This window comes from Lissotriton helveticus, chromosome 5_1, assembly GCF_964261635.1.
Source record: "Lissotriton helveticus chromosome 5_1, aLisHel1.1, whole genome shotgun sequence".
NCBI classification, from domain to species: domain Eukaryota; kingdom Metazoa; phylum Chordata; class Amphibia; order Caudata; family Salamandridae; genus Lissotriton; species Lissotriton helveticus.
This window is the reverse complement of record NC_136065.1, coordinates 105,259,148-105,284,658: the sequence shown is the minus strand read 5'-3', so window position 1 is coordinate 105,284,658 and position 25,511 is coordinate 105,259,148. Positions and strand designations below refer to the sequence as shown.

The 25,511-nt window shown below is 46.8% G+C and overlaps 1 protein-coding gene across 5 annotated transcripts in view; it reads right to left on the bottom strand.

Annotated features, from left to right (window-relative positions):
• Positions 1 to 25,511, bottom strand: part of GOLGA1 (golgin A1) — a 413,603-nt gene that overhangs the window by 99,639 nt on the left and 288,453 nt on the right. For all 5 annotated transcript variants that reach the window (XM_078641823.1, XM_078641827.1, XM_078641825.1 and 2 more), the window contains one exon: positions 4,470 to 4,630. In XM_078641823.1, the coding sequence (XP_078497949.1) occupies positions 4,470 to 4,630 (161 nt within the window). The remainder of the gene's footprint in view (positions 1 to 4,469; positions 4,631 to 25,511) is intronic.

Here is a 25,511-nt window from a genome sequence, read left to right as displayed (position 1 = left end):
AGGTCTTTTAGCTGTCCTTGAGCCTGGTTCCACTGGCGTGCCAAGCATTCCTGAAGCGGACGCATATGTAGCCTCGCGTGAGGGACTATAAAGATGCAGGATCATGCCCATTAGTTGCATGAACACCTGCGCTGGGAGTGAGTATTGTGGCCTGAATTTTTGAATCACCACTTGCATGCTGTTGACTCTCGCTGAGTTTGGTTGCGCTGTGGCAGCGAGAGTGTTTATTTCTGCGCCTAGGTACTGCTGTACATGTGCGGGGTGAAGATGGGACTTCTGGTAATTTAGCGAAAATCCCAGACTGTGTAGGAGGTGAATTGTGCGGGACATGTGGCTGGCACACTGCTGGGCTGACTTTGCCTGTACAAGCCAGTCGTCTAGATACGGATAGACATGGATGTGTTGCCTCCGAAGATGCGCGGCCACTGTCGCCAAGCACTTTGTAAACACTCTGGGGGCTGTAGTGACCCCGAAAGGCAGGACCTTGAACTGGTAATGCTGGTTGTTGATGGTGAACCTGAGATATTTCCTGTGACTGGGGTGAATGGGCATGTGGAAATAGGCATCCTTCAGACCTAGGGTTGCTAGAAAATCTCCCTGACTGAGCAACGGCAGAACTTGCTGTAAAGTGAGCATGTGAAAGTGTTCTGATAGGATGTATTGGTTTAGAGGTCTGAGGTCTAAAATGGGCCTGAGAGACCCATCTTTCTTTGGGATTAAGAAGTACAGTGAATACACCCCTGTACCCTGTTGTTCTAAAGGCACGAGTTCTATGGCCCCTTTTTGCAGCATGGATATGACTTCTTGCTGCAATAAGTGCATGTGCTCGGCGGACATAGGAAGGTGCCTTGGGGGTATGTTGGGGGGAGTGGAGGTTAGTTCTAGACAATAACCGTGTTGTATAAGTTGTCTCACCCACCTGTCCGTGGTAATGCTTTCCCAGACTGGCAGGACCTGCTGGAGTCTTCCCCCGACCGGTGTTGTATGGTCGGGGGGCAGTGACAAGACGTCACTGTTTGTTAGTGGCGGAGGATCTGGCATTTTTATTTCCACGTCCTCTGCCCTTGGTGCTGTTCCCACGGTATCCACCCCTATTGTTCTTGTTGTAGGTGGTTTGTGTGCCTCCCTTACTGTATTGGGCTTGTTGCGACGCTTGTCCTCTGGAAGCTCCCCTGTTACCGGAGCGATGAAAGGAACCGCCCCTGAACTGTTGAGACTGCAGAGCTCCCATGGATTTCGGACTTTCAGTGTCCTTTTTGATCTTTTCCAGAGTGGTGTCTACCTCTGGACCAAACAGGAAGTCAGGGTTAACTGGCTGATTGAGTAGGGTAGTCTGGATTTGTGACTTAAATCCAGAGATGTGGAGTCAGGCATGCCTCCTAAGCATAACGCTAGTGTTTATGGCCCTAGCTGCTGTGTCAGCTGCATCCAACGCACACTTAATGGACGCGTTGGAGATTAACTTCCCTTTTGTATAAGCATTTCTGCTCCCTCCTTATAAGTATCTGGCAGGTGTTGCATTAGCTGCTCTAACGTGTCATAGTGTGCCCTGTCATATCTTGCTAACAGGGCTTGTGTATTGGAGATCCTCCAAATATTAGCAGCTTGAGCCGCCACACGTTTCCCAGAGGCTTCCAAGATCATGGATTCTTTGTCTGGAGGAGGAGCATCACCCGTTGTTTGAGAGTTCGCTCGTTTGCCAGCATTAGCCACCACTAAGGAGTCCAGTGGGAGTTGGCCCTTGATGTAGGTAGGGTCCACGGGCGCATGCCGGTACTTCCTCTCAATTCTTGGGTTGACCAACCTAACTTTAGTGGGCTCTTTAAAAATGTCACTTGCATGTTTGAGCACACCTTTGAGAATAGGCAGAGTTTTTATAGACCTTTCTGATGTTGAGAATGTATCAAAAAGGAAGTCTTCCTCCACGGGGTCGGCATGCATGTCGACATCATGGTTATGTGCCGCTCTCTCAATGAGTGCGTTAAACGCAGCAGTATCTTCAGTAGGTGAAGGCTTTATAGCATATAAATGAGTGTCAGGGGTGATGTGTGGTTCATCAGGGTCCACAGTGTCAGCCCATGGTTGGGACTCATCTTGATCTGTATCAATGGGATAGTTAAACTGGTCCTCATTGTCCCCCTCTTCCACATCCTCAGTGACATGTGAGGGAGAGTAGGTATAGTCCTGACCATATGTTTGAATGGGTTCAAAAAGAATAGGAGAGGTGGTAGAGTCTCTCTTTTTCTTTAGCGGTATCCTATAATGTTCCATAGGCGTTTCAGGCATGATTTTACGCTTATAAACGGTGAGTCGACCTGATTCGGAGTCGATGTATAGTTTCGACTGGTTGTCGTGGGACGGTGGCTGGAATATAACGTCCTCCGTCCGAGGCTGAGTGGTTGCGGCTACTGATGAGGACTTGGAAGACTCGGTAGCCTGTGGGTGTTGAACAGTTTTAGGCGGTGCTGTCGGGGGCAGCCCGTATTTTATCGGCGCCGGAAGCATCGGTGACGGACTGACTTGCTTCGACTGAGGCGTTGTCTTTGATCCGACCAACTTCGACAGTTCAGTGTTTTTGAGGCCTTGCGTCAAACGTTGTTGCGCAGCAGGAACGCTCTTGTGCTTCGACGCCGTCTGGTCTTTCGGTCCGAGTTTAGGCTTCGGGTCGAAGGCTTTGACCAACAGCGGCTTCCTGATCTTCGGATCGATGGTCTTTTGGGACTCGAGTCCTTTGGAAGAGTCGCCATCTTTGGAGCCGGACGTCGACTTGTGCGTGACGTGTTGAACTGTCGACACAGGCGTAGTCGATTCGATCTTCGGTTTGACGCCCCCTTTTGACCCTGAGGGGTCGAGCACACGTTTCGACTTGGTAGGTTCCGAAGTCGTCGAGCCGATGGTTGGTTTTACCAGTTTCGGTTTCGATTTTGTGTCTTTTTGTTTCGGTTTGAGTCTGTATGGGGCCCCGCTACTGCGGTTGGGCCTAGCTCCTCGCCTGAGTCGTCGTCGACGGCTCCGATAGGTTGTACGTCGTCTCCTACCTCGACGATGTCTTCATCATGGACGTAGAGTTGTTCCTCGTCCTCGTTGTAGGTGGAGTCTGGCTCCGACGCAGGATCCGAGTGTTCGGGATCCTCTTCTTGTACATTCTCCTCGTCGTCACCTCCGAAGATGTTTTCTGGGTCTGGTGCCGATTCTCGCGCTGACTGTCGTGCAGCGCGTCGAAGACGGAGAGTTTTCTTCGATCTGAATTTGGAACAGGCCATGCAGCTGGCCTCGTCGTGGTCCGGTGAGAGACATTTGTTGCACACCGGGTGCACGTCGATGTGGGGATATTTCGAGTTGCAAACGGGGCAGCGCTTGAACTGGCTCCGTTCCATCGTCGAGGGGCCTTTGGTGTGGAAAGGCTATAGTCTTCCGAAGTGTAATTCAAAGAACTGGAAAGAGGTATAAGGCACCGAACGAAAGACAATACCGACGCCCGAAGGCCTTTTGGCCTCGAAAAAGAGTAACTAATATATATTCCGAACGCGAGTTAAGAAGTACATCCGAACCCAATGGCGGAAAACAATCTGAGCATGGAGGGGATGCCCATGCGCACTGTAGTCCAGAGGAGGAGCCACCTATCTCGTGATACTTCGAAGACTCTTCCAGGACAACAATGTGCAATCATCCGGACCCAACACTAGGCGGCGATCTATGCATAGATATAAATTCAGCAGCCCACATGCCTCGAACATATGGTTTAAAAACTAGCTACAACAGAAATATGCTCATGGAATACTACAGTCTGTATTTTATACTAAATGTGCAGAGGCTAAACATGTATATGGAATGTAAATCTGTCAGTGTTACTCTTCCCCTTTTTCAAACGGAAGACATTTTAGGACTTGTTTCTTTGGCTGAGGTAAATAGAGTTTCCTTTACAAATCTCTTTAACAGCTCTTTCTGCATCAAGGTCATCGATGGTTAACTGGCAAGTAGCCCTGTGTCATAACTTCAGCCAGTCCTGCCTTGTTTTGGCCCACAAGATTGTTGCATACTGTGACTTTAAAATTGGTCAAGAATATATAGCAGGGGTATGTTTTGAAATTCCACACTTTGAAGTATTGTAGGTTTGTGATCCATGTGAAACTTGGCAGAGTCAAGTGGACGGAAGGGTTTAAAAAAAATAATCTTTGTGCACAGCTTGCACTGTAATTATACTGTGTCTGTTACTGACTGTTAATGTTGGCTATTGATGACCTGCAAGTTAGGCCACAGAATAAAGTAAAAGTTAAAGAATAAATGTAAAAAAAAGTCAAAGCACTTATTTCCCAGCCAAATGATTTTACAGCTCTTTGAATTTCGAAACATTTTTTTTTTTTACAAAAATACACCAATTAGTATAACGGACTCCCCACAGTAAGTGTATTGTGTGTATCTATGCTCGAATGTTTTGTTGCTAAAATCAAACCCAGTAGTAGGCTTACGTTGTCTTTACTGGCCCTTAGAAGTTCCTGCTGGTCTAGAAGCTGTGCTCTCATCGCACCAAGCTGCTTCTCTGATGATTCTGCTCCCTGTGCAGCCTTGTCTTTGCAAGCCTCTAGTTCAGATTGTAGCTGTTTCACTTGCAGTAGGACAGCTTCATGACCTGCATCAAAACCAAATAGTTAAATGTGTCCAACTAATCCAAATTATACATTGTTTATAATTACGTAAAGTCTGCTGCACAGAGAAAATAAAAGCAACCATGCAGCGCTACCGGTGCAAGATTAGTTTTGTCTTCTGACACTTCTACGTAAGATTTGCAGTCCACACCAATCTAGGTAGGCACTTTATATTTCTTGGATTAATGAAAGAGTAGTCCCATTTTCAAACTGCTAAATACTGCAAACAAACAAGTTTACATTATTATTTGCTTTTCAACTGGCTTAATTTATTTAAACCAACCATCACCTCCACCTTCCCCAGATGTTTATAGAAAAAAAACCTTGAAAAAAACAGCACAAGTTAGATAAACAATTAGAAAACATCAAGTGAGCTGCAAATTACGAAGCACAAAATAGTATGGTAAGGAGTGGGAATAAGTCGTCGCGTGAGTCTCTCCTAAAATGCCTTAATAGTCCTACAGGTAACATCTACCTCTTCAGACATGCTACTGAGAACATAAAATACATGGCTGCACTCCCATTTCAGCATGCGTCCCTACACGCCCTTATAGAATAGAGAAAAGTCAAGGCAGCAGCAGTCAATGAAATAGAGTCTGTTACCTTAGTTTGAGAACACTGATGATCTATTATAAAATGTTTATTTATAGATTTTTGCTACATATAATCATACTGAGAAGGCTCTTTTGGAGAGGAGGAGGATTATTAGACTAGTCCGAATGAAGTCAGAGAAGTCTAGTCCACTGCAGTGGAAGTGGGCCCTTGTGATAAAACAGAGACGGCTCTAAAATATATCAGCCACATTGTCAAAAGACAAGAAAACGTCTTTCCAGGTCAAAGGCACTCTCTGAATGCTACTATATTGTTTCTGTTATAAAAGTAAAATCCTGAAAGGTTTGACTCTGTGCGAGATTGCTAGTTCTGTTTTTTTATGCTCGTTTTTATAACTTAATGGTGTCTTAGGCATCACCTCATTTTTTGTCTGAATTTGGGGATTAAGAGAGAGGACCTTCTCATAATACCACGGTTTGCTAGAGGTCAAACATATTTCCCTTTTTTTTTGTTTTGTTTGTACTAAAACAGATATTATTTGACAGACAAAATATAAAAAGAAATTGCCACTTGACAAATCAAGTAGTGTGGGGGAAAGATGGGTAATACTTTTAATGTCAACAGCAGCTACGCATGAGGATACAAACTAGTCAAGTCAAGTCAAGTCATAACATTTATATAGCGCACTACATACCCAGAGGGTTTCAAGGCGCTTAGGAAGGGGAGGAGGATTATTTGTCAAATATCCACGTTTTAAGCTGCTTTCTGAAGGCTAGGTGATTCCGGTTGAGGCGAAGGTAAGCGGGGAGTGAGTTCCATGTTTTGGCAGCCAGGTATGAGAAGGATCTGCCTCCCATGGTGGTCTTGTTGATGCGAGGTACAGTGGCGAGGGCTTGGCTGGAGGAGCGAAGTTGGCGGGAGGGGGTGTAGAAGGACAGTCGGGAGTTGAGGCAATCTGGTCCGATGTCGTAGAGTGATTTGTGTGCGTGGGTAAGTAGTCGGAAAGTAATCCGCTTATTAACGGGTAGCCAGTGGAGGTCTTTAAGGTGGCCAGAGATGTGTTCGTTGCGTGGGATGTCTAATATGAGCCTGGCTGAGGCGTTTTGGATTCGTTGTAGTTTCTTCTGGAGTTTAGCGGTGGTACCTGCGTAGAGGGTGTTTCCGTAGTCCAGTCGGCTCGTGACTAGAGCGTGGGTGACTGTTTTCCTTGTTTCGGTGGGGATCCAGCGAAATGTTTTTCTGAGCATGCGAAGAATGTTAAAGCAGGAGGAGGATACGGCGCTGACTTGTCTGTTCATTGAGAGTGAAGAATCCAGGATGACGCCAAGGTTCCGTGCGTGGTCTGTCGGGATGGGTGCATTTCCGAGGGCTTCCGGCCACCAGGAGTCGTCCCATGCAGAGGGGGATTTACCTAAGATGAGGACTTCTGTTTTGTCTGAGTTCAGTTTCAGACGGCTTTGTTTCATCCATTCGGCGACTTCTTTCATTCCTTCGTGTAGGTTAGTTTTGGCGGTGCTGGGGTCCTTGGTGAGAGATAGGATCAATTGAGTGTCATCCGCGTAAGAGATGATGTTGAGGTTGTGTTGGCGGGCAATGGCCGCGAGGGGGCTCATGTATACGTTGAAGAGGGTGGGACTGAGTGAGGATCCTTGTGGTACGCCGCAGATGATTTCAGAGGCCTCGGACTTGAATGGTGGGAGGCGGACTCTCTGGGTTCTTCCGGTGAGGAACGAGGTGATCCATTCCAGTGCCTTTCCTTGGATTCCGATGTTTCTGAGGCGTTGTAGAAGGGTGCTGTGGCAGACTGTGTCGAAGGCTGCAGAGAGGTCGAGGAGGATGAGGGCGACTGTGTCTCCATTGTCCAGTAGTGTTCGAATGTCGTCTGTTGCTGCGATGAGGGCGGTCTCAGTGCTGTGTTTGGCTCGGAAGCCAGATTGTGAGGGGTCGAGTGATTTGTTGGCTTCGAGGAAGGCGGCGAGCTGGTTGTTGACGGCTTTCTCGATGACTTTGGCCGGGAATGGAAGAAGCGAGATGGGGCGGTAGTTTTTGAGTTCGGTGGGGTCTGCTGTTGGTTTTTTCAGAAGGGCGGTGAGTTCAGCGTGTTTCCAGTCTTCTGGGAAGGTAGCGGAGTTGAAGGAGCAGTTGATGACGTCTCGGAGGTGCGGAGCTATGACGGAGTCTGCTTTGTTGAAGATGTGGTGAGGGCATGGGTCTGTGGGGGATCCAGAGTGGATGGAATTCATCAGGCGGATGGTGTCCTCAGTGGAGATTGGGTTCCAGGCGTTAAGGGTGTTAACGGGGGGAAGATGGTCAGCTGATGGTAGGGTGGGTTGGTTTCCGGGTTGGTTGTCAAAGCTGTTGTGGATGTCAGCAATCTTGTTGTGGAAAAAAGAGGCTAGGGAATCGCAGAGGGCTTGAGAGGGGGTGATGTCGTTGGAGTTGGCCGAGGGGTTGGAAAATTCCTTGACGATGTTGAAAAGTTCCTTGCTGTTGTGGGCGTTGTTGTCAAGTCGATCCTTGAATGCTGTTTTCTTGGCTTTTCGGATCAGTTGGTGGTGAGTACGGATGGCGCTTTTGAAGGCGTCCTTGTTGCTGGTGGATGGGTCTTTTTTCCAGGCCTTTTCAAGGGAGCGGCACAGTTTCTTGGACTTCTTGAGATCATCGTTGAACCATGAGGCCTTCTTGTTGCCAAGTTTGTGTTGACGTTTTTTCAGTGGTGCTAAGGTGTCGGCGGTGTTGGATAACCAAAGGGTGAGGTTGGAGGCGGCTTCGTTGGCGTTAGAAGATAGGGTTGGGGAGGTTTGAAGGAGTGATGTGGAGATCTGCTCCGTGGTGATTTTGTTCCAGTTTCTTTGTAGAGTTGGTTGGAGGTGGATGATGGGTTTCGGCTTGTTGTAGGTGAAGTGAACGCAGCTGTGGTCAGTCCAGAGGAGATCCGTAGTGTGGCTGAAGGAGACATGGTTGCTGGAGGTGAAGATGGGGTCGAGTGTGTGACCTGCGATGTGGGTGGGGGAAGTGACCAGTTGTTTAAGTCCGAGGTTGGCGAGGTTGTCCAAGAGGGTGGCGGTGTTGTGGTCGTTGATCTTTTCAAGATGAAAGTTGAGGTCTCCCAGAAGGATGTAGTCTTTGGAGGGGAGCGCGTGTGGAGTGATGAAGTCCGTGATGTCTTCACTGAATTTTGCGCGGGGTCCTGGTGGTCTGTAGAGGAGGGTGCCTCTGAGTGTGGTCTTGGGGTCGATGTGGATCTGGAAGTGAAGGTGTTCGGAGTTAGCGAGGTTGGCGTCAGAGCTGGTTGAGATGCGGATTGATTTCTTATGGACGATAGCGATTCCACCTCCTGTATGGTCGGTGCGGTCCTTGCGTGTGATCTTATAGTCATCAGGGATAGCGATGGCGATGTCAGGGGCGGAGGAAGCGTTCATCCATGTTTCCGTTAGGAAGGCGACGTCAGGAGAGATGGTGTCTAGTAGGTTCCAAAGGTCAATGGCGTGCCTGTGGACCGAGCGGGTGTTGAGAAGGATGCATTCTAGGTGGTTGGGGTCTGGAATCTGTGGTGTGGTCGTGGCGGAGATGTTGTTGGTGCCGCTGAATTTGCAGGAGTAGCAAGAGAAAGGTCCATGGGTGCGTCCAGGAGCGGCTTGGACGCAGTTGGGGGCGCGACCAGGGTTAAGGGCTAGGAGGGTGGTGGCATCGTAGGTAGTGCGGGGGGGCTGGGGAGCGCGAGGGGCAGGGGGTCTGGCGCTGGGCGCGGTCCAGGCGCGGACGGGCGTAGACGGGCTTACCTTTGGCGCACCTTCGGCGCGGATTGGGCGCGGTCGCTGCGCGTGAACGCTGCGCGCGGGAACTACTGTCATATATGGATGGTGGAGGGGGAGGGGCGAGGGCGGCTCAGCTGGGAGGCGTGGCGGGCTCAGGGGAACACAACAACAGCACTAACAAAATGGAGGGGAGGTCAGAGCAGGGCGCCGGGGGAAATCACACACAACAATGCAATTCAAGCAATCTAAGCGCTGTGGGATAATAGCGCTATGAAATAACGAAGCTTACAAACAATTCGAGCTATGCAAATAATACAGCTTGGTTAAAAAGCGCTATGCAGATAACTCTAATACAACTTGGTTACAAAGCGCTATGCAGATAACTCTAATATAACTTGGTTACAAAGCGCTATGCAGATAACTCTATTTGGTTCCAATGCAGCAATACAATACCACGCTGTGAGGAGCAGCGAGGGGAGCGATCACTCAAGGCTGGAGCAGCGAGTGAATCACAGCGCTGAGAGGTTTGGGGAATGCTTTTTAGTGCTTGTGGGAGGGCGGCTCAGCTGGGAGGCGTGGCGGGCTCAGGGGAACACAACAACAGCACTAACAAAATGGAGGGGAGGTCAGAGCAGGGCGCCGGGGGAAATCACACACAACAATGCAATTCAAGCAATCTAAGCGCTGTGGGATAATAGCGCTATGAAATAACGAAGCTTACAAACAATTCGAGCTATGCAAATAATACAGCTTGGTTAAAAAGCGCTATGCAGATAACTCTAATACAACTTGGTTACAAAGCGCTATGCAGATAACTCTATTTGGTTCCAATGCAGCAATACAATACCACGCTGTGAGGAGCAGCGAGGGGAGCGATCACTCAAGGCTGGAGCAGCGAGTGAAACTAGGTTGCTGAAGTGGCACAAAAACAAGAAGGGGAAGTGCACAGGAGAAGATGATACTGGAGAAGGAAAAGAGGGGATTGGCGAACAAAAAAAGGGGATTGGAGAAGGAAAAGAGGCAACGGAGAAGGAATAGAGGGGATCAGAGATGGGTAAGTGAATATTGTAAGGGGAAATGTCAGGGTAAGTTGAGGCAACTCCAAGCTTTAAAAAAAGAAAAAAACCAATGCGACAGAAAATATCTGAAGAATAAAATATTAAAAGTGATATAATAATTATGCTGAAGAACAAGTCACTTAACTTGGATAACCTCATTCAGGTACATACACGATATACCCACAGATTCCTTACCTTTTGAATTCCCCCAGGTAGCTCACTGGACTGGGAAACCTTTACCAGGAATTGCTCTCAAGAGCGGATAGGTGGTATCATCAGACTCCACATAGACCTCACCCTGATGGCACAGAGCGTTATACAGGTGCCACCCCTGCGTGCTCATATTAGTTTACTAAAAAGCATTCTGCGCCATTACAAAGGGAGTAACAGGTTGTGAACCGGGACAGTGTGCAGATTTCATCTTGTAATCTTATTAACACCTAGAAAGGCACTTCAAAGAATAGGGAGGAATATCATGAGTAAAATGCAGTTAGATTGAATATCCACCAGAGAGGGAGTGCCCGAAGGTAAGTAACTTCTCCTTTTCTTCTAACTGCAGATTCCTTGCCTTTTGAACAAATGCTAAAATATCAGTATTTGTAAAGCTCACAGCTACCTCCAAAGTGGTGTCCCGGCGATGGGGGCCCTCGGGAAGATTAAGCGAGCTATTGCCCTGAGTCACATGGTGCTGGGCTAACATGCCGCCGGAGCCGGGGATTGAACCGTGAACCCTGTGGTCCGGAGTCAGGCACCCTCGCCGCTGCGCCACACCTCTTCCACAGCTAAAGCAGTGCCCTCCTGAAACATTGAAGTTCAGAGAAGTGGACTTGATACCAGGAAATCCTACAGGACCAGGCAGGCAAACGCCCCCCGTAGAAAGCTGGGTCTTTATATAGTGGACTAAAAAGAGGTACACTGTGTAGAGACGTCCAAGCAAACCCCAGAGGAATTACAGATTCACAAATGAAACCCCAAATGCTGTCTCTTGTGGTAGTATGGGTGAGCAGTAAACCACATCAGAGAGTATTGCTAAGCATTTATTATACACATATACAAAGGCAGCAAACGAGACACACTCAATAAAGACATCCAACACCAATTTATAAAAATAAGATATACTTTTATATAAATTTAGATACCAAGATCATCGGAATCAGGTAAGTACTTTTTAAGTTATGAATTCTTACAGTTTTCATAAATGGACACATTTTCTGGACTGGCAATATTATCCTACGGAGGAAAAACATGCATTGCATTTTAAAACTTGAGGTGAGTATGGGGCAAGGTTCAAGGTCACACCAACAGGTCACCTCGGGGAGCTCTGGGCGGCCGGATGCAGAGGTGTGTCACGGTGTTGGGTGTCCCATTTACTTCAATAGGAGAAAGGTCCGGTTAATAAGAGGCTGCAATCAGAGACCTGGGCACCAGTTCGAGAGCACCCACAGGGGGGGCTGGAGCCTTGAGATCCTCAGGCACGCCGGGACACCTTTGGTCCACTTTTCCTCTGGCTGTGGGGCTTGGGTTCAGTGGTATCTTTTGGAGTCAGATTCTGGTGAAGGAGTCTCCTGTGGTTGGAGGGGGCCTGCAGAATGGAGCTGCAGGCAGCAGCTGGAAGCCCAGTCTGGGCAGACACAAGCATGGGCTTCGCTCAACTGGGTCTGGGGACCCCGTTGGCACCGTCACCTCCCTTGGATTGGGCTCTGGAGCACAGGTGCATATATGCTTTGAGGCGGCAAGTGGCAACGGTCGCAGACTCACTTCCATGTCTTTGTTTTCTGCAGGAGGAGCAAACAGGACTACTGGGCCACTCACAAAGTGGGTCTCACTGTCGATGAAGTCTCTCGATGTGCAGGTTGGTCTTCCTTGGGGTTGGTGGTCAGGTCTGGGCACAACAAGCCTTGGCTGCTGCAAGGTGTCTAGTATAACAGAGATTGGCACTGTGCGTCTCCCATTGGTCCTGGCGCCCCCACACTTGGAGGGAGGACAGATCTGACCTGTAGTAGCACTGCTACCTCTTCTTGGGCGGCTGCTGCATTGGTAAACTCCGTAAGCAGCAGGTTGGTGTACAGGGTCTTGCTTCTTTAGTGCCCGCGGCTGGAGGGGAGTATCTCCTCTATTCCAAGGGAGATTTTTTGGCAATTTGCTACGCACTGGCAGGCCTGTGTTTTTTTTTTAGGTCTGCACAACGGTAGGACAAATCAGTTGCTCTACAAGGGTCGGATGCAGCAGACACCCCGGCAGGGTTGGGGCCAAGTCAGTCGTACTACTCGGTTCTCAGTCAACAGTCTTCATCTATCACTCCTCGTTTTGTGTCCAACGAAAATCTGGTATCAGGGGTTCCCCTAAATACTCAATTTACGGGTGTTAAGGGGATTGAGGGGCAGCAGCCAAAGGGCTACATATCCCTGGGGTCACTACAACCCCTAAATGACCACTTCACGTGGTAAGTAGACATAACCCTGTCCCAGTGTTTCTAAGTGTTCCAACACAAAGAGGGTCACTTCTGAAATGTCACACCCACATCAGGTTAGGCCTCCTAGTGGTGATACTAACCTGGGGGTGGGCACGCCTAACTGGCTAGCTAATTGTCATGCCTATCCAGGTTCCAAAAGCCTCTGGACAAAGGGAGGGTCGGCTTCCTCTCCTTTGAGGGGAGCCAGATTTGCATTTCAAAGAAGGCAACTTCTTTTAAGCTTGCCGGCCTAGGAAGGCTAATCAGCAGGTCATCCTTTGGGAGGGGGTGTGACAACCACTTCCCAGATAGGCGTTGTTTGTGATCTCCTGAGAGCAATAGGCTAGGAGGTCAGAAACATATCTTGGGTGGCAGGCTGGCAGGAAACTAGTCAGCCAACACAGTAGAAACTGGTAGGTTTTCAGGGAGCACCTTTAGGTGTCCTCTGTGTGCAAGTATCAATAAATCAGACACAGCAATCAGTGTGGGCGTATTAAGACAAGATGTTTGATACAAAACACCATATATTTCAGTGAAACCATTACGTAGCTGGGGAACTGGTTTTGACCAGTGCCCAGTACATACCTTAAGATGGCTACCCTGCTCACTTTCAATATATAGCAGTAGAATTAGACATCACAGGAGCAGATCTGCTCATGCAGATATGTCGCCACACAAAGTATAATGCACCCTGCCTTAGGGCTCAAAGGCCTACCGTTGGGGTGACTTACATATATTAGATGCAGTGGACTTTGGCATGCCACACAGAGGTGTGTCATGTTGTGTTTTCACTCATGGTTTGCACCATTTCACGCAGCCTGCACTGGCAGTCTGGGTGGAATATGTATGTGGGTCCCTTAGTGTGGCATAAGCTGTGCTGCAGCTCTTAAGGATCCGCTTTAATACTCCTGCCTTAGGTACCTTGAGTACCATTTACTAGGGACTTACAGGGGTGCCAAAGTCCTTAGCCAAATATAGCACAATTTGAGTTTAATTTATTTAGAGAAGGAGCACTGGCACTGAGGTCTGGTTATCAGGCCTCAGTGCACTGTCAGAGTTGAAAAGTAGCATCTAGGAGCAACAAGCATTGGCATAGCCAATAGTTGTCGCCTTTGAGACCTTGTAAGTGTTTAGCCATGCAACAGTTGATGTTGTTGCACCAAGGATATTGTGCTGCATAACTTAATACTTATAAGGTCCAAAAATTACCATACCCAAGTTGCCAGAAACCCAATAAAGTTATTTCGTCCTACCGTTCTTCATACAATTATCTTCGCACCATCATATCGGAAGTATTTGTGATTTAATAATTTTAGTATTGTATCAATGTTATTACGTTTCTGCAATACATTTATTGTTAAAGCATTAGATATAAAATAACTTTTCTGTGTTTTCCCTCTTCTTTCTTGTACGATTACATCCTCACAACAAATAGCTGGGATTTTTGTCAACAACACTCAAGATGAGAAGTCACATGTCCGGTAAATAGACACTACTCAAATGTCTAGTACTGCTAAGCATAGCCAGCAGATGGCAGTGCTGTACAAGAAACTAGCAGGCGAAAGGTGATTTATTTTCGCAACCGGATTTTCTTTTTAACCCCTTCGCTGCTGGCCCGTTTCCGCCGCTGTGCGGTAAACAAACGAACAGGGCGGGCCGTGATGAACCCCAGCCGTCATCCGCACACGAGCACCGCGGAGCGTGACGGCTGGGGTTCGTCACCAGCATGCAAGGGGTTAAAACAAAAGACATCTACGCTGAAACACATTGCTTATTATTTTTTATGGCGGTCACGTATCTACAAAAACATACAATGACCATGCCTTTGGGACGTTCAAATATTTGTACCAAAGCCTTTACTAAGCCAAGTGACATTTCTTTCATCTCGAACTGTAAAATGTCACACTTAAATTATGATTAAAGAGAAAGGCAGTGATAAAAGATTAGAAGAAAGAAAAAAATAAAGCAGTGTGATAAGCAGAACTTCGAACACAGAATAAACATTTTTACAAATCGGTTTTCTCCTTCTTGGGGGCGAGCAAGTGGGAGGGATGAGATGGTGTTGGCACGGCACAGGAGATCTGGGAAATCGGGGAGATGAGTCATCCGCAAGATGACAAAACAAGGAATGCTCGTGAGAGAGAGGGGGAGCAGGAGGTGAGCCCGGGAGTGGTGCATGCATGCGTGCGTTCGCAGTCTGCTCATTTTCATGCACTACACTTGTGCTTGTGGCGCGCCCCTGGATGCTGTCACAAGCACGAGTGTGTGCTTAAAAATTACCAGAGCGACGGCTAAAGGCCCTCCTATGCAGCGCATGCAAGACCTAAAAAGGGGGCAAAAAGTGTGCGTTGGGGGGTTGTAACTGTAACAAAAGCCCAGTTCTATACAACCCCTCTACGAGCCTGTGAATCAAGGTGTGGAAGGACACTCGAGTAGCAGCCTGTCGGATATCCAGCACTGGAACAGCCCTGGCTAAGACTGTAGGGACTGCCTTAGCTATAGCAGCATGAGCTCTATCTTAGTCAAAGCATAGCACATTTTCATACAGAGAACAATCCATTTGGATAAGGTCCTTCTTCCCTTTTTTGCACTAGAAAACCCCATAAAGAGTTTATCACAAAGAATAAAAACAATATGTCATTTTGTCATTATAATGCTACAAAAAAATCAGCCTTGTTATTGTGCCGTGTATCGGCCCTTATTTCTGTCATCTGAAATTCCTGCTAGCCCATGGATTAATTGCCAAGGTGAACCGCTAGTTCCACCCCATTATTCAACCCTTTGGGGGCTCATGTTTGCAGGTCAATAATATAACGGGACTGGTAGTCTCTTTGAGATTATCAGTGATGTCACTGACCATGTCATTAATGATGTAATATGTGACATTATCAGCAGTGCATTGCGGGCCCGCCAGTTATAATTAGCAGAACTAACTATAACGGAGGAATTTCAATGGTTTTGTACGAGTGAAATGTCCAGCTAACTATAACAGCCCTGAAACGTATGGCTTTTTCAGTGAAGTTCTAAGGTTTTTTAAATGCTAATTCCTAACTGTAACGAGCCTGAAACCTGTTTTTTCGGTGATTTTTTTTTTTATATATATATATATATCTAAATATATATATATCAAATCCAAATGTTTTCCAGAGTATCCGAAAAGAAAACACTCCAGGGCCAACATATATCCTACGACATGATTTATTAGGCAAAGTCACTGAACCCGTTTCGGAGCATCCACTCCTTGCTCACTAGTATTGTGAATCACAAAACAAACATTTTTTAAAGTAAACCATGTGACCTTTTGATCATAAAAGAGTGAAAACAGACTTAGAAGTGCCCTTTAAAACATACATCGTGGAAATTCTTAGCTTACAATAGATTGAAAAATATAATCATAGATGATGCTTTTCACATTACATTTCATGTGTGGTTGAATATGGAGACTTTGTGCATTTGCACATAAAGCGTAACTGGCTTTCGATATGTTAATTAGAATTGCCGTCACATATCGCTGTTCATTTCTGAGCAAAGACTACATGTCCCATATATCCAAGGGGACGGTGTAATCTAAGTGTTGAAACAAACTTTATTAGTTCTCTGATTGACTCCACAATGTTCACTTTTTATGATCAAAAGGTAACATTGTTTACTTAAAAAAATTGTTTTGCGATTCACAATACTCGTGATGAAGGAGCGGACGCTCCAAAACGTGTTGAGTGACTTTGCCTAAAAAAATAACATTGAAGGATATATGTTGGCCCTGGAGTGTTTTCGAATACGCCAGGAAAACATTTGGATTTGATATAGGGGCATGCAACCCTACCATGGCCTGCCATTGTGAGTGGCTAGGGTGCTGCGCTAAAACAACATGTTGGATATATATATAAAATTCACTGAAAAAACCATATGTTTCAGGGGCGTTATAGTTAGCTGGACGTTTCACTAATACAAAACCATTGAAATTCCCCCGTTATAGTTAGTTCAGCTAACTATAACTTGCGCGACCGCAATGCACTGCTGATGATGTTGCATATTACATCACTCATGACATGTCAGCGACATCACTCATGACATCACTGATGACATCATCCAGTGAATGTGTGTCTTTCTGAAAATGAAATATTATTTATATATGTATATCTCAAGGTCGATGGAAGTATAAATGGGTAAATAAGTGTCTATATGGATGTTTTTTTTGTAAAATTGATTGTATAACTGACTGATTAAGTGTATCTTAGTGAATACATGGGTTAACAAGTAAAGTTTAATACTGATTATGTAAATATATGTATCAGTCTCTCACTTTGTGTATAAGTGGCTGCAAGAGGATGGTGAGTAGCTTCATGAGGGTCTATATCCCCTTCGATGCTCATGACGGAACGGTTCCGTCATGAGCGTCGGTTGAGCTGTGCTCATGACGGAACCGTTCGGTCATGAGCCGGTAGGCTGATTAGAACCTTCAGCACAGCGCAGGAATCTGCGCCGCGCTGAAGGTGTTAAGGGTTATTAGTTGTTTTTTTGAGCATCAATATGAGTGTCTGTATGGTTCAGTGGGGGTATTACTTAGCACATAGATGCATGGATGAGTGACTCACTGTTTGTATGTGTTGAAGACAGCATGTGTGCAGGACTTAGGCACAAGTAGTGGGTTTGCTCAATTTGATCTGCACATCTACTGACTATCTAAGTCCATAGAGAAATCCTTTTCTTGCATGTCACTTAGTGAGAGGTGCTCTAAAAAGGTGTTTTACACCCACCCACTAGGGTGTCAATCAGTCTATGGATCTAAAGGATCCTGACCCAATATTGTATACACTACACCCGAGCACACCCAATCATTATTTCTATAATCCAGTTTTGGCATGTATCACAGGTTGAAATATGGCAGAAAAAGTCTTTTCATAACATAGTACGAATCCCAAAGAAGTCTTTGGTCCAATTTCCCGAAATTCAGCTTCAAAGAAGTACTTCAATCACACTTTTCAATCAGATCTTGTGTGCTTTATTTCAAATAAAATGTATGTTGACAGCAGCAGCCGACGTGCGTTTCGCCCACAGGGCTTTTCAAGGCTCAAAAACGAATAGTGTATCGGAAATTGTGATTTTAACTGCCAGAATATAGTTCGGTAAATTATTGAAACGTTTTTTCTAAAAACATTTTCCCATGTAGAAGCACAGGTTTGATTTTCTCAGTTCAGAAGTGGTTACAAATATATGTAGTCAGAGCAGTACAGGAGAACCACAATCCATCGGTACATCATAATTGGCCCATCGGACCTTGATAAGTCCAGAAGCCTGTAATGTGACAGGCGTTCTCTTAGACGCGTTCACTCTTTCTCGATCTCGTGAAGAATCTTGATTTGTATTACCATTTTTTTGAAAATGTTAGTTTATATTTTTGAATGTGTGTATCAAAGGTTATATTAGGGTGAGAGGAGTTCTGCCACTCTATCACAAGGATGAGGTCATCAGTGATGTCATTTGAGAGGTCATGAGTGATGTCATGAGTGATGTCACTGACTAAGTCATGAGTGATGTAATATGTGACGTCATCAGCAGTGCATTGCGTGCGAGTCATAGTTAGCTGAACTAACTATAACAGGGGAATTTCAATGGTTTTGTATGAGTGAAATGTTCAGCTAACTATAACGCCCCTGAAACCTATGGTTTTCTCAGTGAATTTGTAAGGTTTTTTAAATGCTAATTCCTAACTATAACGTGTCAACAAAGAGGAAGAAAAGTGCAGGAAGAAAGAAAATGTGCAGAAAAAACAAACAGAAGAGCAGAAAGAAGACTTGTTGCAAAATCATCCTATACCCTCAACTTTTTCAGACGGGGACTGGTGGTAACTGACTCTGACTAACCAGTCCTAGAGCCAGTGCTATTTTAAAAGACACTTAGAATACAGTGAAAACACCTACATATACTAGGAAACACTATGTGTTGGGGTCTCCCTGTGATTAGCATGACCTCCTCGGTAAGCCCCTAGTATATAATAGGACAGGGGGATTAAAACTACCTCTTAAAACGCGCCACAGGGCGTGTTTGCACACGTCACCTCAGGCCCTGTCCCCTCCCTTCACCACTGTGTAAACGCGCCCTGTGGCCGTTTTAAATTGGACGATTAAGTCCCCTTGAATCCTGAGGGTCCGTAGGGTCCAACTAGCCCACTAGGTACCTCCAGTAAGCACCACATAGCTGCGTTGCAGAGAGGTGTAAAAAGGGGCACGGCCTAGACCACCTCTTTGCAACGCAGCACAGTAGCACTTACTGGAAGCACCTGATGGGCTAGTAGACCCCCAAAACCCTCAGGAATGAAGGGGAATTATTTCCCCAACTTAAAACACGCCACAGTGCGTGTTTGCACACGTCACCTCAGGCCCCGTCCCCTCCCCCCACCACTGCGTAAACACGTCCTGTGGCCATTTTAACTTGGGAGATTAAGTTCATTTGAATCCTGAGGGTCCCTAGGGTCCAACTTGCCCACTAGGTACCTCCAGTAAGCGCCACAGAGCTGCGTTAAAGAGAGGTGTAAAAAGTGTAACGACCTGGACCACCTCTTTGCAACGCAGCGCAGTAGCACTTACTGAAAGCACCTCATTGGGCTAGTAGACCCCAGGGTCCCTCAGGATTGAAGGGGAATTATTTCCCCAACTTAAAATGAGCCATAGGGCGTGTTTGCACACGTCACCTGAGGCCCCGTCCCCTCCCTTCGCCACTGTGTAAACACGCCCTGTGGCCGTTCTAAGTTGAGAGATTAAGTCCCCTTGAATCCTGAGGGTCCACAGGGGCAAATTAGCCCACTAGGTATGTCCAGTAAGCGCCATTGTAGAGAAGTGTAAAAAGGAGCACAGCCTGCACCACCTCTCTGCAACGCAGCACAGTGGCGCTTACTGGAAGCACCTGGTGGGCTAGTTGGCCCCCAGGGTCCCTCAGGATTGAAGGGGAATTATTTCCCCAACTTAAAACGTGCCCCAGGGCGTGTTTGCACATGTCACCTCAGGCCCGTCCCCTTCCTTCACCACTGTATAAACGCGCCCTGTGGCCGTTCTAAGTTGAGAGATTAAGTCCCCTTGAATCCTAAGGGTCCCTAGGGTCCAACTAGCCCACTAGGTACCTACAGTAAGCGCCACAGAACTGCGTCGCAGAGAGATGTAAAAAGGGGGGTGGCCTCTAAACACCTATCTGCAACGCAGCTCCCTAGATCAAGTCTAGGGCAGGATACACTTGTACCCAGGAAGTGTCCAGGGAGTGTCCAGAAAGGATGAAGTTGAAGTAAAGGGTTTTGTAAAGCGCTCTATCACCATGCGGTTTCTTGGCGCTGTAGACGGACGGCACAGAGGGGGGCGGTACGGCTACTACAATGTGCATAGTTGGGAAAACAGGTGAGTTTTAAGAGCTTTGCGAAAATCCATATAGATAGGGATGGACCTGATAGCGAAGGGGAGGGCATTCCAGAAGGAGGGAGCGAGGGTGAAAAACCTCATACCTCCAAATCTTTTCCTCCTAAAGCGAGGAACACCTAGGAGAAACTGTGTGGAGGAACGCAGAACTCTGTTGGGGACGTAAGCTCTGATCTTAGAGTTGATAAAGGCTGGAGCAGTACCAGCCAGAGCCAAGAAGATCAAGCAGCACATCTTGAATAGAGAACGCTCCAAGATGGGTAGACAGTGGAGAGTTTTTAGGAGGGGTGTAACATGATGAGACTTAGGAAGTCTATGGATTAGGCGAGCTGCCTGGTTTTGAATTAATTGCAGTCACCGAAGTTCGTAGGCAGGGATACCTATGTACAGGCCATTGCCATAATCAAGGCGGGATAAGATCATGGCAAGAAGAATACGTTTCAGGGCTGTAAAGGAAAAGAAACGAGAAATTTTGCGTATGATTCTGAGGGACAAAAAAACAGGATGAGACCACTGAGCTGATCTGGGGGTGCATAGTAAGATCCTTACTGACTTTGATACCTAGGGTTTTCACAGAGTCAGAGGGTAAGGGAGGAGGGCCAGAAGGAAGAAGTCCAGGGGCTGAGGGAGCCGCCGGTGAGGACCAACTCTGTCTTGTCGGGGTTTAGCTTTAAATGATTACAGTTCATCCAATCACTGATAAACGTCAGGATAGATTGGAAATTGAAAAATGAATCGGGAGAAGAAGAGAGGTTAAAAATGAGCTGGAGGTCATCAGCATAATTAAATACTGTGACCTTCATTTTTTGCAGAGCAGATATGAGAGGATAGATATAAAGATTGAAAAGAAGAGGGGAAAGAGAAGATCCCTGGGGGACCCCGAAGGGGACAGAGCAGGTGGGGGCAAGAACGCCCTCCAGCTGTACGGCCTGAGTGCGGTTCCCTAAGAAAGAGGTGAGCCAGGCCAGAGCGGACCCCCGAATGCCGGCGCCCCCGACACGATCGAGAAGAATGGAATGGTCGACCGTGTCGAAGGCGGCGGACAGGTCAAGGAGGACCAGAGCCTGCGAAGAGTTGGTGTCAGCACTTCTAAGTTCGTCCAAAACGGAGAAGACAACAGACTCCGTAGAGTGTGATGGACGGAAGCCTGCCTGATGGGAGGCTAAAAGTTGGTTCTCCTCGATAAAGGTGCTGAGGCAGGTGGTGACGTGGCTCTCCAAAATCTTTTAAAGCACCTATCTCGAGAAAAGATTTCCCTCGACCTCTGTGCACTATGGCTAAATGTGGTTCCAAGCTGGAACACCACTGACAATTTTAAACCGCAACTCTACTTAAGTTAATGCACACAATTTTGGTTGTTTTCACCAAACACTTTTTTTGAAACACATAAACTTGAATTTAAATTAAATTAAAATTAGACTACTACACATCATTTTTATAGGTTGCTGTAACCATTCAAGATTACAGTTCTCAAACTTCAAAAAATTTAATCATAAATCATAAATCATGATACAGTTTCTTAATAACATTTCCATCAGAGGTCGAGGGAAATCTTTTCTCGAGATAGGTGCTTTAAATACAGGCACGGTTGTGGGCAAACGTGCCACCTCTGTAGCACGCTAGAATAAAAATTTGAATACAGTGAAGTTGGGTTTAAAATAGGAGTGCTTCTCCAATCTATAGCAGATCTCCAAAATCTTTCCCAGGAACGGGAGTAGGGAAATGGGGCAGAAGTTGGAAAGAGAGGTAAAATCGGCACCTAGTTTTATCAAAATAGGAATAACTTTGGCCGATTAAAACAAGTCAGGGATAATTCCCTGAGTAATGGAATTATTGAGGAGAGTTAAAGGGGGTTCAGGACAAGCAAAGAAGATCTCTCTACGAATGTGAGCGGGGCAGCAGTCAGATGGAGACCCTAATTTGACCCTCCTGAGCAGGGTGAAGAAGACTGCCTTGGACATCAGGGGAAATTGGTCTAAAAAGAAGGGTTTAGGCGGCGGCTGGGGACAAAAGAAAGAAGGAGGAGGCGAAGGAATATTACGCTTGATGGTTGCAATTTTCTCAATGAAATATTCATTGAGGGAATTGCAAAGAAATTGTGAGGGAACGGGCTTGGGGGTAGCTCTATCGGAAATTGCTAGCTCGTGGACAATAGTAAAGATTTCCTTGGGTTTATTTGCCGCAAGAAGAATCTTAGAAGAGAAGTATTCGGATTTTGCTAAAAGGATGGCTTTCTTATAATCCCGAAGGAGAGTCATATATTGTGTTTTTAATGCAGGACAATATCCGCGCCTCCAATGGAGTTCAGCCTGCCCGAGTTCGAGTTTTTCAGCTTTAAGCTCGATGGTAAACCATCTGTTGGCCTCGTGGGGGCGGCGTGTTCTAATTAATTTCAAAGGGGCCACTAGATCGCAATTTGCAGAGAGCCAGCTATTAATGGCAGTAATCTGAGAATTAGGGGAAAGATCGGCCAGGCGATAAGGCTTCAAGGGAAGAGCAGAGTGTGGCTAAATCGACATGATTCAAATTCCGCGCCCTAACATTTTTGGGAAGGGGGGGCTTAGAATCAGCCCCCAGTTCAAGGGAAAAAGAAATCAGAGAATGATCAGACCACGTACAAGGAGAGACCATGGGGGAGGAGATGAATAGGTTGACTGACCAGATCTGATCCAGGATGTGGCCATGTATATGGGTGGGAGAGTGTATCAGTGAGGTAAGGTTCAAGCTGCGGAGTGAGTCTGTGAAGTCTTTAGACATAAGATCCTCACAAGGGTCAGTAGGCAAAAAATTAAAATCACCCAATACCAGGACGGAGGAATTGTTGACCACCAGAGTGGCCAGCAATTCCTGCACTGCCGGGATAAAGTGGGACATGGGTTGGGGAGGTCGATAGCATAGCACACATGTAAGTGGAACCGTCAAGGAAACCGAGCGGACAACCAGAAAATCAACAGCAGCAATAGAAGGAAAAGAGAGAGGTTGAAACTGAAGATTGGAACGGGCTATCAAGGCCACTCCTCCTCCGGCCTTGCCCTCCGGGCGGTCAGCTCGTAGAACATAATACGGGTCAGGAAGGGCCGCTAGGACATCAGGCAGGGAGGCAGATGAAAACCACGTTTCAGTAAGAAACAAGATGTCAGGCTTAACTGTGTCCAGAAAGTGAAAAAGTGTTTAACCGCTGAGCGGGTGTTGAGAAGAAAAATGTTGCCACAGGCGGGGGACTGGAGGTAGAGGGGGGCTGGGGGAGGGCTTCCGGGGTGACAGGTCACGGAGGGGGCTTACGCCGTCCAGGCACCTGAGAGGAGGGTATAATAGAGTTTGGCTGTAATATGCCGAGATTCTCAATGTGGATAAGGGTGCGGGTACTAAGAGGCCAATTGCCTTGGAAAGCCAGAAGTTGTTTGGAGGAGTAGTTTAGTAAATGGGCATAGTAACAGGCCCCTGGCCCCGGTCGGTCGCGGACGGTCGCTGACGGGCGCAGACGGGCTTGCCTTTGGCGCGCCACCGGCGCGTGCGCGTAGGCCCTGGGTTATATAGGTCAGAGCGCGGGAGTCTAGAGCGCTGACCTGATCCGGTAATGTAGAGAAACCCCGAGAGCCCTCCGAACAAACGGCACACAGCAGTGTCAGACCGGGGCTGGGGTGAGCAGGCAAGCGGGCAAGGTAGGAACCACAACAGCTAGCGACCACCCACTGCCACCGGCTGCTAGTCCCGTCGGCCGCGCATGCGCACAACCCTGGGCTAAATAGGTCGGAGTGCGGGAGTCTAGAGCGCTGACATGATCCAGTAATGTAGAGAAACCCCGAGAGCCCTCCGAACAACCGGCACACAGCCGTGTCGGACCCGGCTGGGGTGAGCAGGCAATCGGGCAAGGTAGGAACCACAATAGTTGCACAGATAAAGTTTAAAAATGTAAATAACAGTTTAAGGAATATGCTACTTACCAGTATGCATCTGTTCTTGGCATAGAGGGCTGCAGAGTGGTACATTTATGAATAGATCGCCATCTGGTGTTGGGCTCGGATGATTGCACTTTGTTTTTCTTCTGGAGAAGTCTTTGTCGTCATAGGTGACTCCTCCTCTCGGTGTTAGTGCGCATGGGCATCGGCTCCATCCTTAGATTGTTTTGCCATAGTAGGGTTAGATGGAGTAGTGTAGTGTAGTACATAAAGATATGCCCATGTAAATGTATCTAAATAAGATAATGTTGGGACAGACACAGGTTTCCGGGGAGGCAGGGAGGGCATGTACCACTCTGCAGCCCTCTATGCCAAGAACAGATGCATACTGGTAAGTAGCATATTCCGTTCGAGGCATATGGGCTGCAGATGGTACATTTATGAATAGATTGTACAGCAGTTACCTCCCTAGCGGTGGTCACCAGTGTCTGTCGCAACTGTCTGAAATAGAGTTTTTAATACAGCTTGGCCCACTCTGGCTTGTTGTGCAGCCTGTACATCAACACAGTAGTGCTTTGTGAATGTATGTGGTGTAGACCAAGTTGCTGCTCTACATATGTCATCTAGGGGAATGTTCCCTAAGAATGCCATAGATGCTCCTAGTTTTCTTGTGGAATGAGCTCTAGGAGGAACAGTTAATGTTCTCTTTGCTTTAATGTAACATATTTGTATACATCTTACAATCCATCTTGCGATGCCTGCTTTAGAGATAGGATTGCCCTTATGTGTTGGGGAAAATGCTACAAATAGTTGTTTAGTTTTCCTGAAGTCTTGTGTTCTTTCTATGTAGTATGAAATGGCTCTTTTAACATCTAGTGTATGTAGAGCCCTTTCTGCCACCGTCTGTGGCTTTGGAAAGAAGACTGGTAATTCCACTGGCTGATTGATGTGGAATGCTGAAATTACTTTAGGCAAGAACTTTGGGTTTGTTCTAAGAACCACTTTATTCTGGTGTATCTGTAGGAATGGTTCTTGTATTGTTAATGCCTGTAACTCGCTTACTCTTCTGAGTGAGGTAATGGCTATAAGGAATGCCACCTTCCATGTAAGGAATTGTATTTCGCACCTATGCATAGGTTCGAAGGGTGGCCCCATTAGTCTGGTGAGTACTACGTTGAGGTTCCAGACTGGGGAAGGTGGTAATCTTGGTGGAATGACTCTTTTAAGCCCTTCCATGAATGCTTTTATCGCTGGTACTCTGAACAGTGATATGCGCTGCCTATTTTGTAGGTATGCTGCTATAGCTGCTAGATGTACTCTGATAGATGTGTACGCTAGATTACATTGCTGTAAGTGTAACAAGTAGCAAATAATCTCCCTTGTTGATACGTCTAGAGGGTTGATATTGTTATTAGTGCAGTGTATAGCAAACCTCTTCCACTTAGCTGCATAGCATGCTCTGGTGGTTGGACGTCTCGCTTGTTTGATTATTTCCATGCAATTTGGGGGGAGATCTAAGTACCCAAATTCTAGGATTTCAGGAGCCAGATCGCTAAGTTCAATTGAGTTGGATCTGGGTGCATTATCTCTCCATGGTTCTGTGTAAGGTGCATGGGTAGAATTCTTAGCTTTTGATGTGGCACTTGTGAGAGTTGCAGGAGCGTGGTGAACCACGGCTGTCTTGCCCACGTGGGTGCTACTAGTATCATGGTCATTGAATGTTGTTGCAGTTTCCTGACCACT